Raw genomic sequence first — 18,055 nt, 5'->3', positions numbered from 1 at the left:
GTATGCTGAAGAGAATTCTGAAGCACTGAAAACGACCATGCTAAAAATAACATATTAACAAATTAATTTTCTTCATGGAACTTCCATTCATGAACAATAAAACTTAAAACAAGAAGAAAACTGAGTTCTTTATTTTAAAGATTAGTTACCATTACTACTCCACTGTAGTATATAGAAAATTTAACACACTTAACTTGGGTCAAAATGAACTACATTAAACCACTGAAGCAGATGTAATTTAATACTATCATTTTATGGAGAAGATTGCTTTATTTTGGCTGCTGTCATTCTGGATTTGTGTATATCAAGTTTCTGTGTAATGTAGGGTGAGCTGTTCCAAAAAAATACTAAGCAACACTAATTCTGTTTTACTAACAAATATTTGCCTGTCTCCTACTCACTAATTGTCTTACTCTTTCAAGGGGTTTACTCTTACACAAGTTTACTTCTTTGAAGGGCTGTGTGAGATTGAAAGGGATTGATCACTGGTTTGGAACATGTTAACAGTGACAGTTATATAGGGACAAATTCTATCACAGTTTACACACTGTCCAGACCCATTATTGCATGAGTGAAAATCAGAGCAGTTGGCCCTTGGCCTCTGTGAGCAAGAGGACTACTAAAGGTGAAACTCCCTTATCTGTTCTCACTCAGATAATTCTTTAGGTTTCTATTTTAAGGATTTTTTTAATATGTATAATCAAGTGATCATCTGTTCACTTTGATTATTTCTAGGATATCTAGATACCTTTCTACATCTCGCATTATCACTAACATCAAACGGATAGAAAGTAAAATAAATGATAGGGCAACAGAGAATGAAGTGAGCTGTATGGGGTGGGTTATAATTTATCAGTTCTTGGACTTGAATTACCAAAAAGACTCAGCTGTAACTCTAAACCTGAATTTGAGGTGTTTCATATTGAAACATAAGTAGCGAAAAGCACATATTAGGGAAAATATAATTTTACTGAAAACTCACTTTTTCCATTAAAAATCCCAAACACGGTAACATGATGCAGAGCTACTGATGAGTTCTTATTACAAGAAATCTCTCCATCTAGAGTAACTACACATAAGACAACTAATAATTAAAAATCACAACCTTTCTTTGTCAGAGTAAATTATTATATCTCCAGTGATATGATTTCCCAGATTAGACTTTCTGCATGCTGGATAGGAAATCTTGTGACTCAAAGATAAAACGGATTTAAGTGGTAGTAATTTCTTTCTTCGTAACCCAAGATTGACTTGCTCCTTATCAGGGAGAACCTTAAATTGTTTCAAACAAAAAGCAGGGGCAGTTAGTAGAGTCTTAGATCAAAAGCTAGCCTTTGTCTGCACAGGGGAGCAGTTGCCTGCTAGACAAATGGGTGTTACCTTTTGCAGTAGGATACATTCTGGACAGACTTTAGAATTAAGCTTTGCAAAGAAACAGGCTAAGAAACACATTTTGAAAACTGCTAGTTTACATATTTCCTAGTGCTCCAGCTAACATTGTCTAAAACCTGAAAGCAGCTTCCTTAAGTAATTAATTTACATAAATTTCTTAATGCTAAATTGTTTGTTAGTGAATTGTATGTACTGAGATTCTTCTCCTGCTGATGTGGCTGTATATTGTTTTAATTATGGATAGTCTAATTTATTGTGTTGTATCTTTTTTTGTTGGATAAACAGCAAAAAACCCAATGTTAATATATCATGAAACTCATTGATTCTAAACATCTCCCATGGAAGCACAGCCAACCTGGCATGTGTACTTGCCAACAGCTATAAAAGTAGTGTTTGCGTGGATGATATTTGGTCTGGCATTCAAAAGCTGCAATATTTAGTGTTTCTTGACAGATCACCAGGGAGACTTCAAGGTTTTACTCACCTGTCAGCTACTGCTGCTGTCACATTACACTCATCCCTCCCCCGTGTTCCGTGGCTGAACAGAGCCAGGGTGTGAAGCACCTCAGGGTATTGCTAGAATAACTTCAGGTATTTTCAGTTTCCATTCCAACTACCCTACTCACTGACCTCACTATAGGCAGCAGAAGGGAACAGTTTGCTTCAGCTATGTCACTGTCAGGTTTAAACAAAGGGACTTTGCACAGGAGGGGCAGATGTGGTCACAGAATCGCTCCTGATGACTCCAGTACACTTGTGGAATGATAGTGCTGTGCTGCTCAAGATTGCGTTGCAATGTGCTTATGTTAATACTAATTCACATGCATTTTATGTGGCTCATTTGACACATTTAAATTGCAAATGGTACAGTGACATTTTCTCTAAGGTGTCTAAGAAAAGCTGTAAGTCTACCTTTCTCCTTTCTTACCAACCAAGAGTGTTAAACTGAAAAAGATTTAGGAAAAAGTCCCATTGAAAATGAAAAATACAGAATGACCACCATAAAAGTGTGTTAGGACTCTGGAAAAAATCACTTAAAGGAGGAAGGGTCAGAGATCCATCAAATGATGAATGTAACTGACGGAGTGGGTTGGAATCGTTTGTTGCCCCCTCAAGTGTTTCAAGCCAGAAGATATGAAATAAAGCTAGTCAAGTACACATAAATAATCAACAAAAGGAGACAGTTCTTTACTGGACAAGGTGTAGAAGTCCTTGTTCCTGGATGTTAAAATTATGCATGAGTTAAAAGGGAGTCTGGACAAATTCACATATAAGAAATCTGTTGTTGGTAACTAAGGGTGCAGAACTGACATTCAGCCTAGGGAACTCCCTATCAAAATACAAAGTCCTGGGGAAATAAGGTCTTTACTTGGTCTCTGGTTCATACTAAGAGTCTACTTTCAGTTACAAGATACAGGACTAGAAGTGGTATTGGTTTGATCCACAGAGGCTGCTTTTATCTTCCTATAATCTATATTTTTATCCTGACTCAAGTATTTAAATGAATTTTATCTACCTGACAGTCCCTTACTTGCAGGCACATGATGAGGTTCTGGGGCTTGTCCTCAGCAGGGCCAGGAGAGGGACTCGAAGATCCTTGGGGGTTCCTTCCACATCAGGATATTCTGGGATTCTGTGATTATATGCACTTTTCTTCTTGGCTGGGTTGTTGGGTTCTTTGGGGGTTTTTTGCAAGGGGGTGAGACCAAAGGAAATATCTCCTGATGTTTGAGATTTTTGAATTACTGTGTTAAATATATCCCTTTACTTGTTTAATGGTGTAGATGACAGTTTAGGATTTACCATCTGCATGATAGTTATAGTTCACCTGGTCTAGTTACTCCTGTTGGAACAACTTCCTGAAACAATACAGAAATTCAGAGGGCAGTAACATATGTAGACCTCACAATAGGTAAGCTAAGAAAATTTTTAATTTATCAAAGTAGTTTTTTTGTAGAATCATAATGCTACTATTCAGACCCATTTTAACTATGATTTTAGTATCTTTCTGTTCCACTTTTCAATACCATCATATGAATATGATTTTAATTCTACCCTGCAACTGTTTCCCTGAGACTATATTCTTTACAGAATAAGCCACAATGCTGGAAGTAGGGAGGTTTTTGAATTTTCATTTCAGCTTTGTGACTGATTCACATGACTTTGAACAAATCATGTAAGTATCTGTGCTGTCTCTAAGTTGAAGATAACAGCAGCCTTATAGGAATGCTTTTAAAGTAAACTATGTAAAATTCTATGAAGATTTAAGTTGTGATTTACTATTATTTTTGAAATACTGCTTTAGGGAGAGAAAAGCATGCTAATGAGCCTTGGGTGCATAGAACTAGCTCTGTTTTGTGGCTGGCTCAGAGTGATCTCTCATATGAATCAGAATGTGTGGGATGCAAGTGGAGTCTGTGTGCAGATGGGGTTTATTCATTCTCTGTATTTGTCATGGTGCTTCATGAGGAACAAATATCTGAGTTCAGTGAGAAAGCCTGTTCTAGGACTTCTGCAGAACTCAGTAGAGCTAACATTGTTTATTTTATACACATAAAAATTGTATATGAAGTCTACCAAGGAGTGTCAGGCCTCCTCTAAGCTACCAGCCTGACAGGTGATGCTGTGGTGCAGCCTGGGGTGCAGTCCCCTTGAATGTGACTGTGAGAGTGCTCTGAGTTACTTCTCTGCAGGAACTGCAGTGCATCCAGAAGGAAGGCGTTCTGTGCCCAGGTATTGCTCAGACAGACATTGGAGATGTTGGCAAATTGTGCAGTGAAATCTGGGATCCAAGAAGTTCTGTATTTTTACAGGTCAGACGTACACTGAAAAGATATAAATAGCAGATGAACAGTCCCTGCCCTAAAGAGCTTCTGAGTGTTCCAAGTTGAATGGAAACAAGGCATTGCTCTGAGATAGGCAAAAGCTATTTCCTTTTATTACATGGTTCTCACAGACTTTTTTCCTTAGAGATATTTTCTGTGGAAGCCTAAACTCCAATAACTTGTGCAGTAAAATGTGGGATTTTCACTTTCTAGTAATGAAGTCACACATATTTATAGCATTATCATGCAAGAATCCCAAGTAGCAATTACTAATTAGGAAAAGAGGAAAGATGCTCCTCATTTTACTGAGGAAATGGAGCCATGATGAATTAAAGAGACTTTCCCTGACTTACAAGAAACTTAGTGTGAAGCTAGAAATTGAGCCCAGACCTCCTGAAATTCAGTTCACTGTTTCAGTTGTATGACCATCCTTTTCCAATGTATCAAATATGTACACAAGGCTCTCCAGTTTAGTCTTCACATTAGTTTCCAATGAAACTTTGCCCTTTCACTCGTTTTAGCAGAAAGGCAAACATTTGCCCATTTGTCTCAATAGTAAGTAGAAACTGCTCTCTATACAGATGACAATTTCCTCTCCATTCACATGCTTCTCATCCTAGTATTAAAGGCCGGCCTGTGTCAGCAAGGGCCCGTTTAAATTAGAAACCAAATAATATTTCAGGGATGCCTTAGGCTGTCTTGTGGAGAGGGTTCTTGCAACCCTTGCCAGTTACTACTTGGTGGTCCTGCCAATCCTTGCTAAGTTTCAAAACAGAAGTTGCTCAAGCTGGAGCAGCGCTGCTTGCCTGCCATACGCAGCTGGACAGCTGGAGAGCCGGGACCGAGCGAGGCCCGGCGCTCAACCAGGCACAGTTCACCAGACCTTGTGAAGGGACAGGGGAGTGGCACTGTCCTCATTGTTAACATTTCTCCTCTGCAAGACTTCTCCTGATACTTATTTAATAAGCCTAGGCTCATAAAGTCTAAGCAATTTAGGCAATTAAGTGGCTAGCTGATGTGTATGTGGGGATAGAGATGCAGCCAGACCAAGTGAAGAGTGAAATGCCTAATTTCTGACTTTGCCAAGCTTTATCTGGCAGTTGCAGATGAAGTAAAACCTCAGGCAGCTGTGCCCAAGAATGAAATTAATGTTGTGAGCACCTCAGGGGCTTCAGGCCAGGTTTGCACAGCCACAGCTCCTACTTTAGTGTGCGTGGCACATCTGCCAGTATGGTCTTCTCATCCAGTGAGTTATACTCAGAAGCTCTAGTCTGAAAGCTCCTGCCAGTGACAAAAAAAGTTAGGGATGTGGTATTGCTGTGTTCTCAAAGGGACAAAAGGCAGGTTCAGCAGAACTGGCTGAAACATGCAGCCATTCCTACGTCACAGCAACACTTGTTTGTAAATAGACACAACTTCATATGTAGAAAAGAGTGAGCATCTAGAGACTGTTGTGTGTGGAGGTTTGTTATTTTCTGTGGAGCTGTTGCTGAGTATTTTAGCATTAAATGGGAAAAAAGCATAATTGCATTCATTAGCATTTCATTCAAAATTATTTTCAGCTCATAGTGGAGCAGGGAGATACAGTAATTAGGTGTTAAACTTTCATTGATGGGATGAAGAAATGTGAGGTTCAAACTGGAAATAGACTTGAGTGAACATGGGACAAGGAGGAAATATGAATTTTCATGAACCTGGGAAATGCTTTTTTTGTTAGAAAGAGCACCAAAATACATGAAGTGTCTATAGCTTCTCAGGAAAAATAAAAGAAACATTATTTCAGCTTATCTTCAAAATACACAAAGGAAAGGCAGAGCCAAAAAGCAGAATATTTTTACTGATTGTACTTTCAATGTTCTCTCATTAATGGTCCTGTTTTCGTAAGAGGTTGTATAGCATGTTTGATTCAAAGAGATCCACTCTGCATAGTTTCACAGTAACTTTGTTAATATTTTTTGATAACTTCTGCTTATCAGCCTAAGGCTTATTGGCTACAACTGCATTGTGAGCTGACTAAATCGGTTGTTAGTGCATTTGCAAACAGTTCAGTCTGATTACATTCATCTAAGCACCAATTTTACAGCTGTGTCAGTGGGGCCATTACAGGACTTGAGCAAGCAAGCAGGCAGGCACCCTGCACATACCTCTCTCAGCATTGTGATTTACTGCCTCTATCTGCTGCCTTTTACAGCTGTGTGCTGGCTAGTGTCCCTGTCTTGCTGCTTAGCTTGTTTCAGCCCTGTAATGCTACATCCTTACTGTGGAATCTGAATCTGACTTTGCCACTGGACTGCAAAATGGTCTGTGGCTTGTCTAAAGTTCTTTTCCCATCTTCCCTGTGGTTACCTTGTGGTTAGAAAAAAACTGCTAGGGGTCATAATAGGTGGACACAAATACTTTCCTTTTGACCCACTTCTTTTTTACTAGGCTGTGTTCTTTGACCATTTTCCAAAGTTTCTCTTGTGTTTTGTTTTCACTTGGCCTGATAGCTGAAAGCCTTACTGTTAATTATTATTTTTGACAGTTATGACATTGATATTCCACCCTCCCATAGCATCCTCTGACCTGCAGGTATTAGAATGCACAAAGATATGCCTAAAATGTCACAAAGGAATGCACATCACATATAGTTACGAATTAGTTCAGATAAACAGAGTACAGTATCTCAAGAAGACATGATAAGCATCACTGACTTGAATATCTGCAGTGAGAAACAGTTTTGGAGTAATTTCTGATTATAGAGTCAGTACATTAAAAAATATGGAGTAATAACTCCACATATATTTTTTGCTAAGCTGAGATTTGTATGTAGATGGATTCATCTAAAGACATCAACAAAACATTGGCTATTGGGATGGAAGGATTTGAAGTGCAGAAGGAAGGTGGAAGGAGGACAGCTGAGAGTTAAGTGTCTAAACAAGGATACCCTGAAAATCATTTGGCTATGGTGGGTCCTCTGTGAGGCTGAGTAGTTGGTTCTTTTTTGCTTCAGAACAAAAGGGGAAAGGGGCTATGTGGCATCCTGGTTGATAGCAGCTTATGTTAATTGCTTATGTTATGACATGCAAGAGATAATAGTTTTAGAACTCTGACATTGTTTCCTTTGTTTTCTCACTAATCAATATGTAACCAGAATAAAAGTATCATCCTTAACTGTGGCTGAAGGTTCACATGTTAATACTTTTTCAGGTGGAACTTGCAGAAATTTGCACAAAGAGCGAACGTTATATTGGCACAGAAGGTGGAGGAATGGACCAGTCAATCTCTTTTCTGGCAGAAGAAGGAACTGTATGTGTACCTTCATAATCTAAACTAATGTAATATTATTTTATATAAGGAAAAATACTTTCATTGGTATCTAGAAGCAAAACAAGATAAGAAACTGGAATACCTTGGTAAGCAGTATAAGCACCATTGGTTTACAAATGAATCACGAATTAAACTTATAAACTTGAGTACAATCGAGTATGACAAGTTTAAATGAATATGATGAGGAAAATCAGAAATGGCAAAGAGGAAGGAAAAGATGTGGGAAAAGACGTGCTCTAGAAGAGCACCAGGTCCCACTATTTGGCTAATTCATGCTGAACTTAGAACGTTTCCCATATAATGAAATCTGAATGGTCGGCATGCCTTGTATTCAGTGCAAATGGGATAATTATTACAAAAATGCTTTCTTGAAACTTCTTATAACCAAACTGTTCTAGGAAGTTTTGCCAGGTTCAGTTACAAAGACAATGGAGACTTTTTTTTTCACAGTTTTGCTAATTCCAGACAGTTCTGTGGCTTGATTTTGATGTAGAAGGCATTTAGCAGTCTTAAACGTGGTGACAGAAGGTGAACTAGCTGTGATAAACAGGACCTGCCAAGTTATGCATGAGTGCTTGCAGTGGAATTTACAGTGAGGTTCATCTGCTGTCCCAGAAAGTGCACAGGACTGCAACTGTTCAAAGCTCAGACTCATAAAATACTTTTACTGGAATTAATGTAGTGTTTCATAACAACCTTTACTTTCCTTATGGTTGTGGCATTATATCTCTACAGCTTTTGTTCCTTAGTGACAAATCTTGGATGAGCTTACACAGAAAAAACTCTATTTCCTAGAATTACACCAAACATTTAATGCCATCATGAGACATATATTTTCAATTTCACATCCCCTGTACCTACTCTCCACCTTTCCTTCATGTTTATACTGTTAGTTGTAAAAACATGGCTACATTAATAATGAAAGAAGGAAGCAGCATAGTTTCCTACCATACACAGAGATGATTATGTAAGTGGAAGCTTTTCTGATATATGGCAGGGGTGACCAAGAAGACAAAGAAAATGTTAGAACAGATGAGAAAAGAAATGGTGAACAAACCAGAAAATATCTTTGCTTCAGTGTACTTGCAGCTGAATGCAGCTCTAGCCTCTCATCTTATAAAAACAAGTACAGTAAAGGAAACTGAGGTTTATCAAAGCAATTTTTTTATATGAGCAGTGACTGAATAATTTCAAACTTCTCAGCTTGGAAAACAAACTTTGAGGGTGATACTTTGAAGTTTGTAAATTCCCTAAACAAGTAGAGAGAAGGTAAATGGTGGATTCAATGTTTTTCATATCTGAAGAACTAATAGAAACACAATGACATTAGCAAGCAGCTTGTAAAAAACAAACAAGGAAGTTTGGGTTTTTTTCCAAAACATTCATTGTTAAATTGAGAAATACCATACATTGTGGAAGGCAGAAGTTTTAAAAGGATTCAAAAAATACTTTTGTGGATACACTAATAGAGCGTTAAACTATATGTAGCTATTTAATATAATAGATGTTTCTTCCAGTGTAAGTACAACCATTGTGATCTCTGCTTATGAGAATCTGGAACAACATACCTCATGAAAAGAGTGCTTTGTATATGTTCTATTTTTATATTCTCCCTAAATAGCCATTTATGGCTACTGTCAGAATCAGGACACTAGACCAGCTTAGTGGTACGCTCCGGTCTAATGTAGCAGATCTTAAAGGGTATATTTAAATATAAGCAAGTCTGTCTGTCTTGATAGTAATTCTGTGATGGGGTCCAGAATCTCAGTGGCAGGGAGTAACACACATGCTGTACATAATGTACAAGCGGATTGTCATTGTTTATTTAGCACTCTGGCTGCTCAAGGGACTCTCTGGGGGTGAACAATGCCAAAACCCATAAGACATCCCTGCTTGCACAGTTACAGCCTATTCTACAAAGCCAAAGCAGGGCACATGATTTCCAACTTATCCCAGTGAAAAACCAGATGTGAATTTAATCTCTTGATTACATTACATCCTGAATTATTTAATTAATGGAAGCCTAACTTATTCCATGAAAAGGTCACAAATGTTAGGAACATCTTATGCAGCTTGTGTAAGCATATGCAAGGCAAGAAGTCTCCTATGTCAGAAAGAAGGAAACAGTAACTACATTCTTACACATAGTTTTATTTAGTTGCTTGGTTTGATCGTCTGTATGTACCATAATCATTGCCTCAAATCAGTCCTAAAATGTTGGTACCATACTGTACCTCAGTGAACTAATCTCACTGTAGTGCAAAATCAGGAGACAGAGGGGGAGATGGACATTGATGAAGGGGCAGGGAATGCAAAGCCCCTTGTTTCTAGTGGCATGCACATTAGCTTCAGCCAGGCCTGGTACTTCTCTGCAGATCAAAGTGAAACTGTTGTCTTAAACAGGCAAGAAAAATAGGTTGGGTGGGGTTCTGTAAAATGCTGAAAAAACCCAAAGACTTAGTGGAAACATTTTAAAACCCAGCTACAGGGAAAGGTTTGAAATGTATGTGTAACTTGACCAATGAGGTTAAACCTCTTTTCTTGCTGTTTCATGTCAGTTTTCTTTTCTTAACTGTCCCTGGATTTTCAGGAGAAAAAAACATGCAAATTTGCATTTGATTTATAGAACTAAGTGCACTGTTAGCTAGTAGTAAATTAAAACTAACCATTAATTTTTCTTTCAATAGGCCAAGTTGATAGAGTTCAGTCCACTGAGGGCAACTGATGTTAGACTTCCAAGTGGAGCAACGTTTGTTATTGCTAACAGTTGTGTTGAAATGAATAAAGCAGCAACTTCTCATTACAATATTAGGGTAATGGAGTGTCGGCTGGCTACAAAGGTAATGCATGGCTTATGTCAAACTCTAATGAAACCTTCATCTAAATATGTGCTTTTTTCCACTTCTGGCCAGTTGTGTCTTTAACACCTGGCTAGGTGCTACTCTTAGTATAATTTTTCTTTCCAGAACCAGACACTTCCATCTGCAGGAACAGAACTCCTGCCGAGCTTAATGGAAGTGCAAGGACTGCATCCTTAGATAGATTATGTGATTTATTTCTATTAAATTTATTTTTTTATTATATTTCAGTGGAGGAAATAAGTCTGTTTTTCAGGAAAAAAAAATTCCCAGTTAATAAGATAGACTGTTTCTAATTAAAGCTGTATAATGACAAATAATGGAAAGCAGCCAGTATGGTCACATGTTTATATGTGTATATGGCAATAGATGTGTATTTTCTAGGATTTAGAGAACATCCAAGCTAGTAGTTGAAGGCCTGGAAGTAATCTTAGAAATGCTGAATAGCAGCATGTATGTCAATGTAAAGTTTAAAAACAGGCTTCAATTAAACCCCAGCATTTAAGGTGTACTGCCAGCTTACAGTTTGAAATTATCTGTAAAATGTATGGAAATTGAACAGGGGAAATCTAAATTCTGCTTTAATTCTGGATTTTGTATGTTCAGGAGTATGTAGATGTAGAGTTTGAGTTTTTTGTGGGAACACATTTTTCTTTGATAGGAGTAAATGAGGAGTAAGCATAAAGATTCACTGCAGTTGTACCTAATATAGGATGCTGTGGGAAAGAACAGAATGTGGGTCACAAAGTCTAAAAGAAAGCTTTGAAAAATGCAGCATGGAACTCCTTGCCACAGAACATTAGACCAATATCTGATCAATATTCAAAGGTAATTTGAACATCTGCTGGCATTGTGATTCTGTAAAAAAAAAATTTCTTACAAGTTTTAGTTAGTGCTAAAAGAATAGTTGAAGATCTGGTCAGACACTGTCAAAATGTTTTATTAAATAATGTGCTGAAATATTTTTTGAGGAGGGAAGCTAAACTTCAGATGACCTTTTAAATGGGCTTTAAACTCAAGTATAAAAGGAATAGTTACATTTCAGTTGTATCTAAGACATGATAAAAAATAGCACCAATGACCACAGTTAAAGCTTTTGTCACTGAAGTTAATAAGAAGATTTTTAAGCCATTAAGAAAATGAAGTACCTGTCTATTTGTTAGATCTGTTATAACTGATAAATCTTTAATTTGTCATTGCTAATTGACAAAATACATGTTTTTAAGAGGAGCTTCTTTTGTAAGTTTGGTTTTGGTTTTTTTTTTGTGTGTGGTTTTTTTTTTTTTTTTGCAAAAGGAATAGAGAACCTTCACAGATAATCTGTTGTAAAAGGCACTGTACGATGAGTGCATTAAGCTGTGAGAGCTTTTGAAGTTATTGTTCCATATACCAGACCTTGTGAATTGAATCACAGTTTTCTAAGTTGCTTTAAATTATTAATCCTGTACAGTAAACTGAAGAGGTAGTAAGGAAACATCTTTTCTTTTACATTCCTGTTAGCTATGATGCAATCTCTAAAAATGCACTTTTAGCAGATGCCTGATTTTAAGGAGGCTAACAACATACACCTGTCTGTTTTTAAACATATGCTACCCAGATGGAAAGCTGCACACACTATAAAAATACATTGAGCCAGGAAAAGACTGTCTTTAGGAAGAGGTCACAGGGGGGTGAAGGAGGGCAGGTATGTAAGTGGAAACAGGGAAGTCTTTTAAGCACTATTAAGCTAATGGAACTCTGAACTAACGTGCTGGTCCTTGCAATAGTGCTTTAAAAGAAATTCTCATTGTAAGTGCCTTAGGATAGGCTTTTTTTCCCCTATTCTACTTTAGGTAATTCTAGAATTTCATACTGGTTTACTATGTAGGTAAAGATACCAACACAACATAGTCCTGCTAACATTAGTGTAGAACATTTTGATATCTGTCCTACAGTGAGCTCTTCACCATCCTGGCAAATTATCTCAGATTCTGTTTCTTCCCCTTCCCTCTAGAGAATCATTCTTTTACCTTTATCTTTCCCTTTCTCTATTGTTGTAGCAGCCCTGAGTGCTCTCCTGCACTCTGTTGGAGTGAGTTTAAAGACATTTAAACTGGGGATGTGGTGCTCTCCCTGCTTCTCCCTCAGCAGTGTCTGCAGCTGCACAGCCACCACCAGCTCCTGGGCATAGATGCTCAAATGGCATTACAGAGATGTTATATGTAAGGGAGTGATGTTGCTATAAAACTATTCCTGGACTTATTTCTATTCAGACTTTCTTGTATTTATATTTGTCCCATCGTTTACCAAGTATGCTTTCCTCTCAGTCACTTACAGTTCTCCAGTGTGCCTATGTTGAACAATAAAGAACAATAAATCCCAGAGATTCTATATCCTGGCAGTTAAGAGCCAGCTGCTTGATGTCCAGATCTTTAATCCATCTAGTCAGAGATCATCAAGAAAATATCCAGCTGTGAGAGAAGTATTGGGATTAGTTTTTGTACGTTAAAGAGATGGATTTTTTTTTCCCATTTCTGTTCCATGTCCATTACAATTCGAGCTGCTGCACTAGACTGTTTTCAAAAACCATTTCTGTTTGCCCATAATATTTTTCCCACTGCTGTTATAGTCAAAACTTTGCTATAAGCAGGATAGACCTTTCCAGCAAAGCCATGCCCACTGGCCCAATGGGGTCAGTTTCCATTTGGAACATTTGACCTGTAAAACCCCAGTGTCGTTGGCTTGCCTGAAATACAGCATGTCTCTTGAAGTACAGAAATGGGAACAGATGTGACAATGCATGTGGCATATTTCTGCAGGGGATTATTTATTGAAAAAGGAAGTAGAAAAAATTTTGTTGCCTTATAGAATATTATTGTTTGTAAATTCTGTTTATCTTCTCATAATAAAGTCCAGGAGATGCTGAGTATTGGGATTAAAGCATGAGGAAAATAGTTTCCATTAATTTAGCACATCGAAGAAGCTTTATATGCACCAACATTAAACATATTTAAGTAAAATGAAGCAGTAATTTTATTCTAACTTACCAGTAAGTAAGCTAAAATACAAATCACATAAAGGCTGTGGAGTTCTAGGTACTCAGAGCCTTTGAAAAGGAGGCCAAAAGTGACTTCACCAGTCTTCTACAGAAAAAATTCTCTCATGCTGATTTCTGCATTAGACACTAAACAGTTCTGCTTCTTTCTCTACCACTGAACATATAAAAATTGTATTTTAAATGGCAACAGTGTTACATTATTAGGATTTTGTTTGTTTTGCTCAGCTGAGCCTCACATAAATCTCAGCAAGTCACTAGATGGCACCAAAAGTAGTTAATTTTTAGGTACTGCACTAAAGCAAAACTGGAAGAGCCTCTGCAAAAAAAGCACTGTTGGGGGAAAGTGAGAATCTACACCAGATAGCTGGGCAGCAGATTTGCTTAGATTTCATGCTGTAACTTTACACAAAACAAAGCAACTACTTTCCAGACATGTATGCAAATCCCATGACTTTTTAACTCAGAAAATTAAATGGCTTAGTTGAATCAAGACAAATTATTTCAAATCAATCTCAGTCCGAACCTGATCTTACTGAAAAGAATAAAACACACTGGATGAAATCTTGTCCTTGTGGATAAAATGTTTGAATGCTGATTTGTATAGAAAAAGAATTTCATTCCCTGGTCTTTCTGTACAGGTTTAAACTTATTCCAGACATACAGCTTGATCTAGAAGTTTTAAACTGAATTTAAATAGTGCAGCACTGGAGATACACCATGTGCCTATGAACACAGTGAAAGGACATTGGTGTGTACCTGCTAATCTTTGTTTTACTTTGTAATCTGTTGAAATTACAGGTGGTATGTCACTGACCACTGACTGTTCTGTAATTCATAACATCAAACTGTTTCACCTTATGAGGAAAGCTGCTTTACCACTTTCATTAGACACATGGGAGCATCAACACATATTTCAGCCTTCCAGAGAAAAGCCTATTGGACATTCTGCCTTTCAGGATTCTGGTGTGTTGAAGTAACAACAGTCAACTGCCAAAACATCACAAAGATACAAAAAGCATGTTATCATTACCAGGAGTGGGGACAGCAGATCCATCTATAACTAATGAATATCACAGCAACCATGTAGGAATGGAACAGATTCAGACCAACATTGTACTCTTCCTGTAAAGGCCCAAAAGTTCCTTTAAATTGGATGTTAAAGAAGGTACTTAAATTTTACTTAAAACCAGAGATTGAGAAAGGTTATGGTTATTCTCCCCACAAATCTTACGACTTTTGTATTTTTAAGGCTATTATGAGAAAAGGTTGTAATAACAACCTCAAACGTTCATCAGAAAATTCCAGGAGTGTATTGGAAATGTCAAACTGAAATGTTAGAGCAAATATTAATAGTATGGAAATAGACTTTTTAAGGACTTTCAGTGTTACAACATCATAGCACTTGTATAAACAGTTGTCCAGATGGGATTGTAAAAGGTTAGTGAGTGCTTGAAGTAACAAAGTCCATGGAAGAGGATAAATCACTGATCACACAAATAATGCCAGTAGGGCTTTTACAGACAGTATCTGATTTGAGGGAAGAATATCTGTCATTCACAGACCTTTAAGAATAAATATAAGTATTGACTGCTCTGTACTGATAGAAAGTAGGTTCTGATGGTTCTCAGTTAAGAAGTGAAAAGAGAAAATGGGTCTTAAAGATACTTATGGACATCTAATAGTTTTAAACAGGAAAACTAATAGTTTAAAACAAGAAAGCACAATATTTTCTGTTTTCTTTTTTTTATTGTTTTTAAATTTAGCTTCTCTCAAAGTCAAAAGGCTTGGAGTGGAGAAAAATGTTGAGACTCCATGATGTGCAAATCAAGCTAGGAGTTAGCCTAGAGGAAATGCTGACCATTGTCGAGGAGGTATTACATCCTGAGCCTTACAGCGCAGAGGAAATTTGTAAATGCCTGGGAATTAGCCTGGAGGAGCTCCGCTCTCAGATCCTCAGTCAAAACATGCAAGATGGTGAGCATATATGAAATGGTGGGGTTTACTGTACAGTGTTTGTATTATATAAAAATTTTATGCTTTAATAAGTAATGCAAGTGGAAGTCTTGTCAGAATACTTGGCTGGAATCTTGGCTGGGAAGTGAAAGAATTGATACCATCATCAACTGATATTTTCATTCTAACTTTTAACTTAAAATACAGCAGACTTTGATTTTGATTGAACTGTTTCTAAATGATTAAAATAGCAGATTACTTAACTGGTGTTTAAGACCAGCACAGATGGGCTTGGGCTTCTGTTCTTAACTGACAAATACATGATCACTTCCTAAAACATGCACTGGGTAGCAAGTCATCTTGGTCTTTCCTGAGAAAGTTCCTGTCACTTTTACCATTTCTTTTAGGAAGACGTTGGTGGAGTTGAACAATTTACTATCTAAGTATTTCCCATATTTAGGATTATACCATGCAGTCATGAGCATTGTCACACATGAAATGTATCTTGGATGCATACAGTAGTGTTGCTAATAATATCAAGTAATAGAGAATTTATGAAATAATTTGTTTGTTTTCATAACAGGTTTCCAACTGAGATCAGAATCTTTCTGTAAGAACTTCATAGAATCCTTTTTCCTTGTTTCCATTTTGTAGCATTAATACCTGTATTCTTTTGGAGCCAAATTACATCCTTGTTAGTCCTTCCCAAGACTGCTTTCAGGAATGTGTACACTGGATTTATATGGATCTTTAACATTTTCTATCTATGCTGACAATTAAATAATCTGGAATGATTGTAAATTTTCTATATTGACTAAGGACCAGGTCCTGAATCTGTAACCTGTTCTGAACCTTACTGGCATCAGACACTATGAGACTATGTTATTGTTTCATTACACTGCCAGAAGATACCAGGATGGAATAAGATATTTTAGGCCAGCTCTTTATCTCCATAGAAAGAGTTTTGATAACTTTGTACTGTCTGTACATGAGGAATATATGAACCATGTACATGCACTCTGCAGCATTTTCCTGGGAAACTGCAAGGTTGTAAATCTTACACTGTCCCTGCACTCTCCCCTTCATGAGGCAGTGCAAGACTATTAACTTACAGATGTTTATACTCCTTAATACCTGGTTTATAAAACAAAATTCTACCGTTCTGCAAAATTGAGTTGTTTATACAGGTTATCTTGACTTTTTTCAAAAAACAAAGTCTAGATGAAAAATTTAGACATAAAAGCCATAGAAGAAACTCAAAGGAAATTTTATACTGTAGCTCTGAATACCATTTGCAGATGTTTGCTGAACAGAATCTCTTAAACTTGCATGACTGTGATTTCGTTTGATAAGACCAATTAAAAAGGATTATGCTGAAAGCCTTTTTGCATGTACAATATGAAATTAAGTAACATTTCTGTAAAACTTAAGCAGAAGAAACAAGACAGACACAGAAAGACTCTAAATTTGCTGGGTTTGTTACACACTATACAAATTATATGTTATGTTGGCTTTGGAACACCAGAGGCTGTTTGAAGAAAACATTTTTCTTACTTCTCCTCTACTTTCCCACTCTATATTTAATGACAATGCCTGGCTTCTTCATGTGAGAGAGAAAACATACTGTTAAATAAGGAACCTCTGCAGAGAATTTCACAGTGTCGTTGAATTTCTTTGTTCAACATGAAGAACAAACCATAAGATTTAGGGGATCTTTTAATGCCCAGGGATCATTACAAATACCATTTTGTTCTGGCATTGTGTCTCATGTTTAAGGATCTAAAAGTGCTCTGTAGACACTAGTTTAGCCTTAAGTCCAGCTTCCCCTCCTCTACTCCTCCAGTGACAGTACTGTATACTTACATAAAGTTTTATCAGTATGTAAGGATGACCAGATAAAAACTCTCAAAGGAACATTCTATGGACTGGCTTTGGTCAAGTCCCAGGCCAGGTCTGGAAGCCCACAGCAACTTTGCACCCCTTTTACAGCAAGTATTCAAGGATTTCTGCAGTTCCCCATATTTGGAGAAGTACAGATCTGTATAAAGCCTCTCTAAACTTCCTGCAGTTGTTCTTTGGTCAACTCAAAATCCTGAGTTTAAAGCTCCCTTGCAAATGTTTACACATGGATTGCACTTGTGGCTTCTGAACATCTCTAGAAAAATAATATTTATCACTTTCTAAGGTGCACTGTGCCATAATTTTGGCTTGGACTCAAGTGCTTCACAGAACACATAGTGTGTGGTGATTGTGGGACATTAAGTACTTATAAGCTTCACCACAAACGGATATTCTCCTGTAAAACAGCGTATTCCTTTAACCATGAAATGTTTTTCTTCTTAAATGAGGTATTTTTTAAAACCCATTTTTCCTTTTCACATAAAAAAAATTTAATCTAATTCTGACATTTAAACCTGAGAATGAAATTGCCATGGGAGGAGCAGGCATACATTTGCTCTGTGGATTTGGCTGTTTAACTCCTATTTGTCCCCAGGAAAGAGAATTTTAAATCTGTGCTGCAAATTGCATGAGTGGTGCTTGAACAGCCGTTCATGGGTGTTGATGGTGACCTGAGTGCAGGAAGAGTCTCCACACTCCCTGCACTGACAGGGGTAGGTGAGGGGGTCTCAAGTGTTCTGTCAGGCAACTCCGGGGTACAAAAGCTCTCTCCATGCATCACT

The 18,055-nt window shown here is 37.3% G+C and overlaps 1 protein-coding gene across 1 annotated transcript in view; it reads left to right on the top strand.

The window, feature by feature from the left end:
* Positions 1-18,055, top strand: part of GALK2 (galactokinase 2) — a 46,440-nt gene that overhangs the window by 16,466 nt on the left and 11,919 nt on the right. The window contains exons 6-8 of the mRNA XM_066328407.1: positions 7,407-7,505; positions 10,214-10,366; positions 15,185-15,395. Coding sequence (XP_066184504.1) covers positions 7,407-7,505; positions 10,214-10,366; positions 15,185-15,395 — 463 coding nt within the window. The remainder of the gene's footprint in view (positions 1-7,406; positions 7,506-10,213; positions 10,367-15,184; positions 15,396-18,055) is intronic.

Source organism: Sylvia atricapilla, chromosome 13 (genome assembly GCF_009819655.1).
Source record: "Sylvia atricapilla isolate bSylAtr1 chromosome 13, bSylAtr1.pri, whole genome shotgun sequence".
Taxonomy (NCBI): domain Eukaryota; kingdom Metazoa; phylum Chordata; class Aves; order Passeriformes; family Sylviidae; genus Sylvia; species Sylvia atricapilla.
The sequence above is the reverse complement of the archived record's forward strand: the minus strand, read 5'-3'. Positions and strand labels throughout refer to the sequence as shown.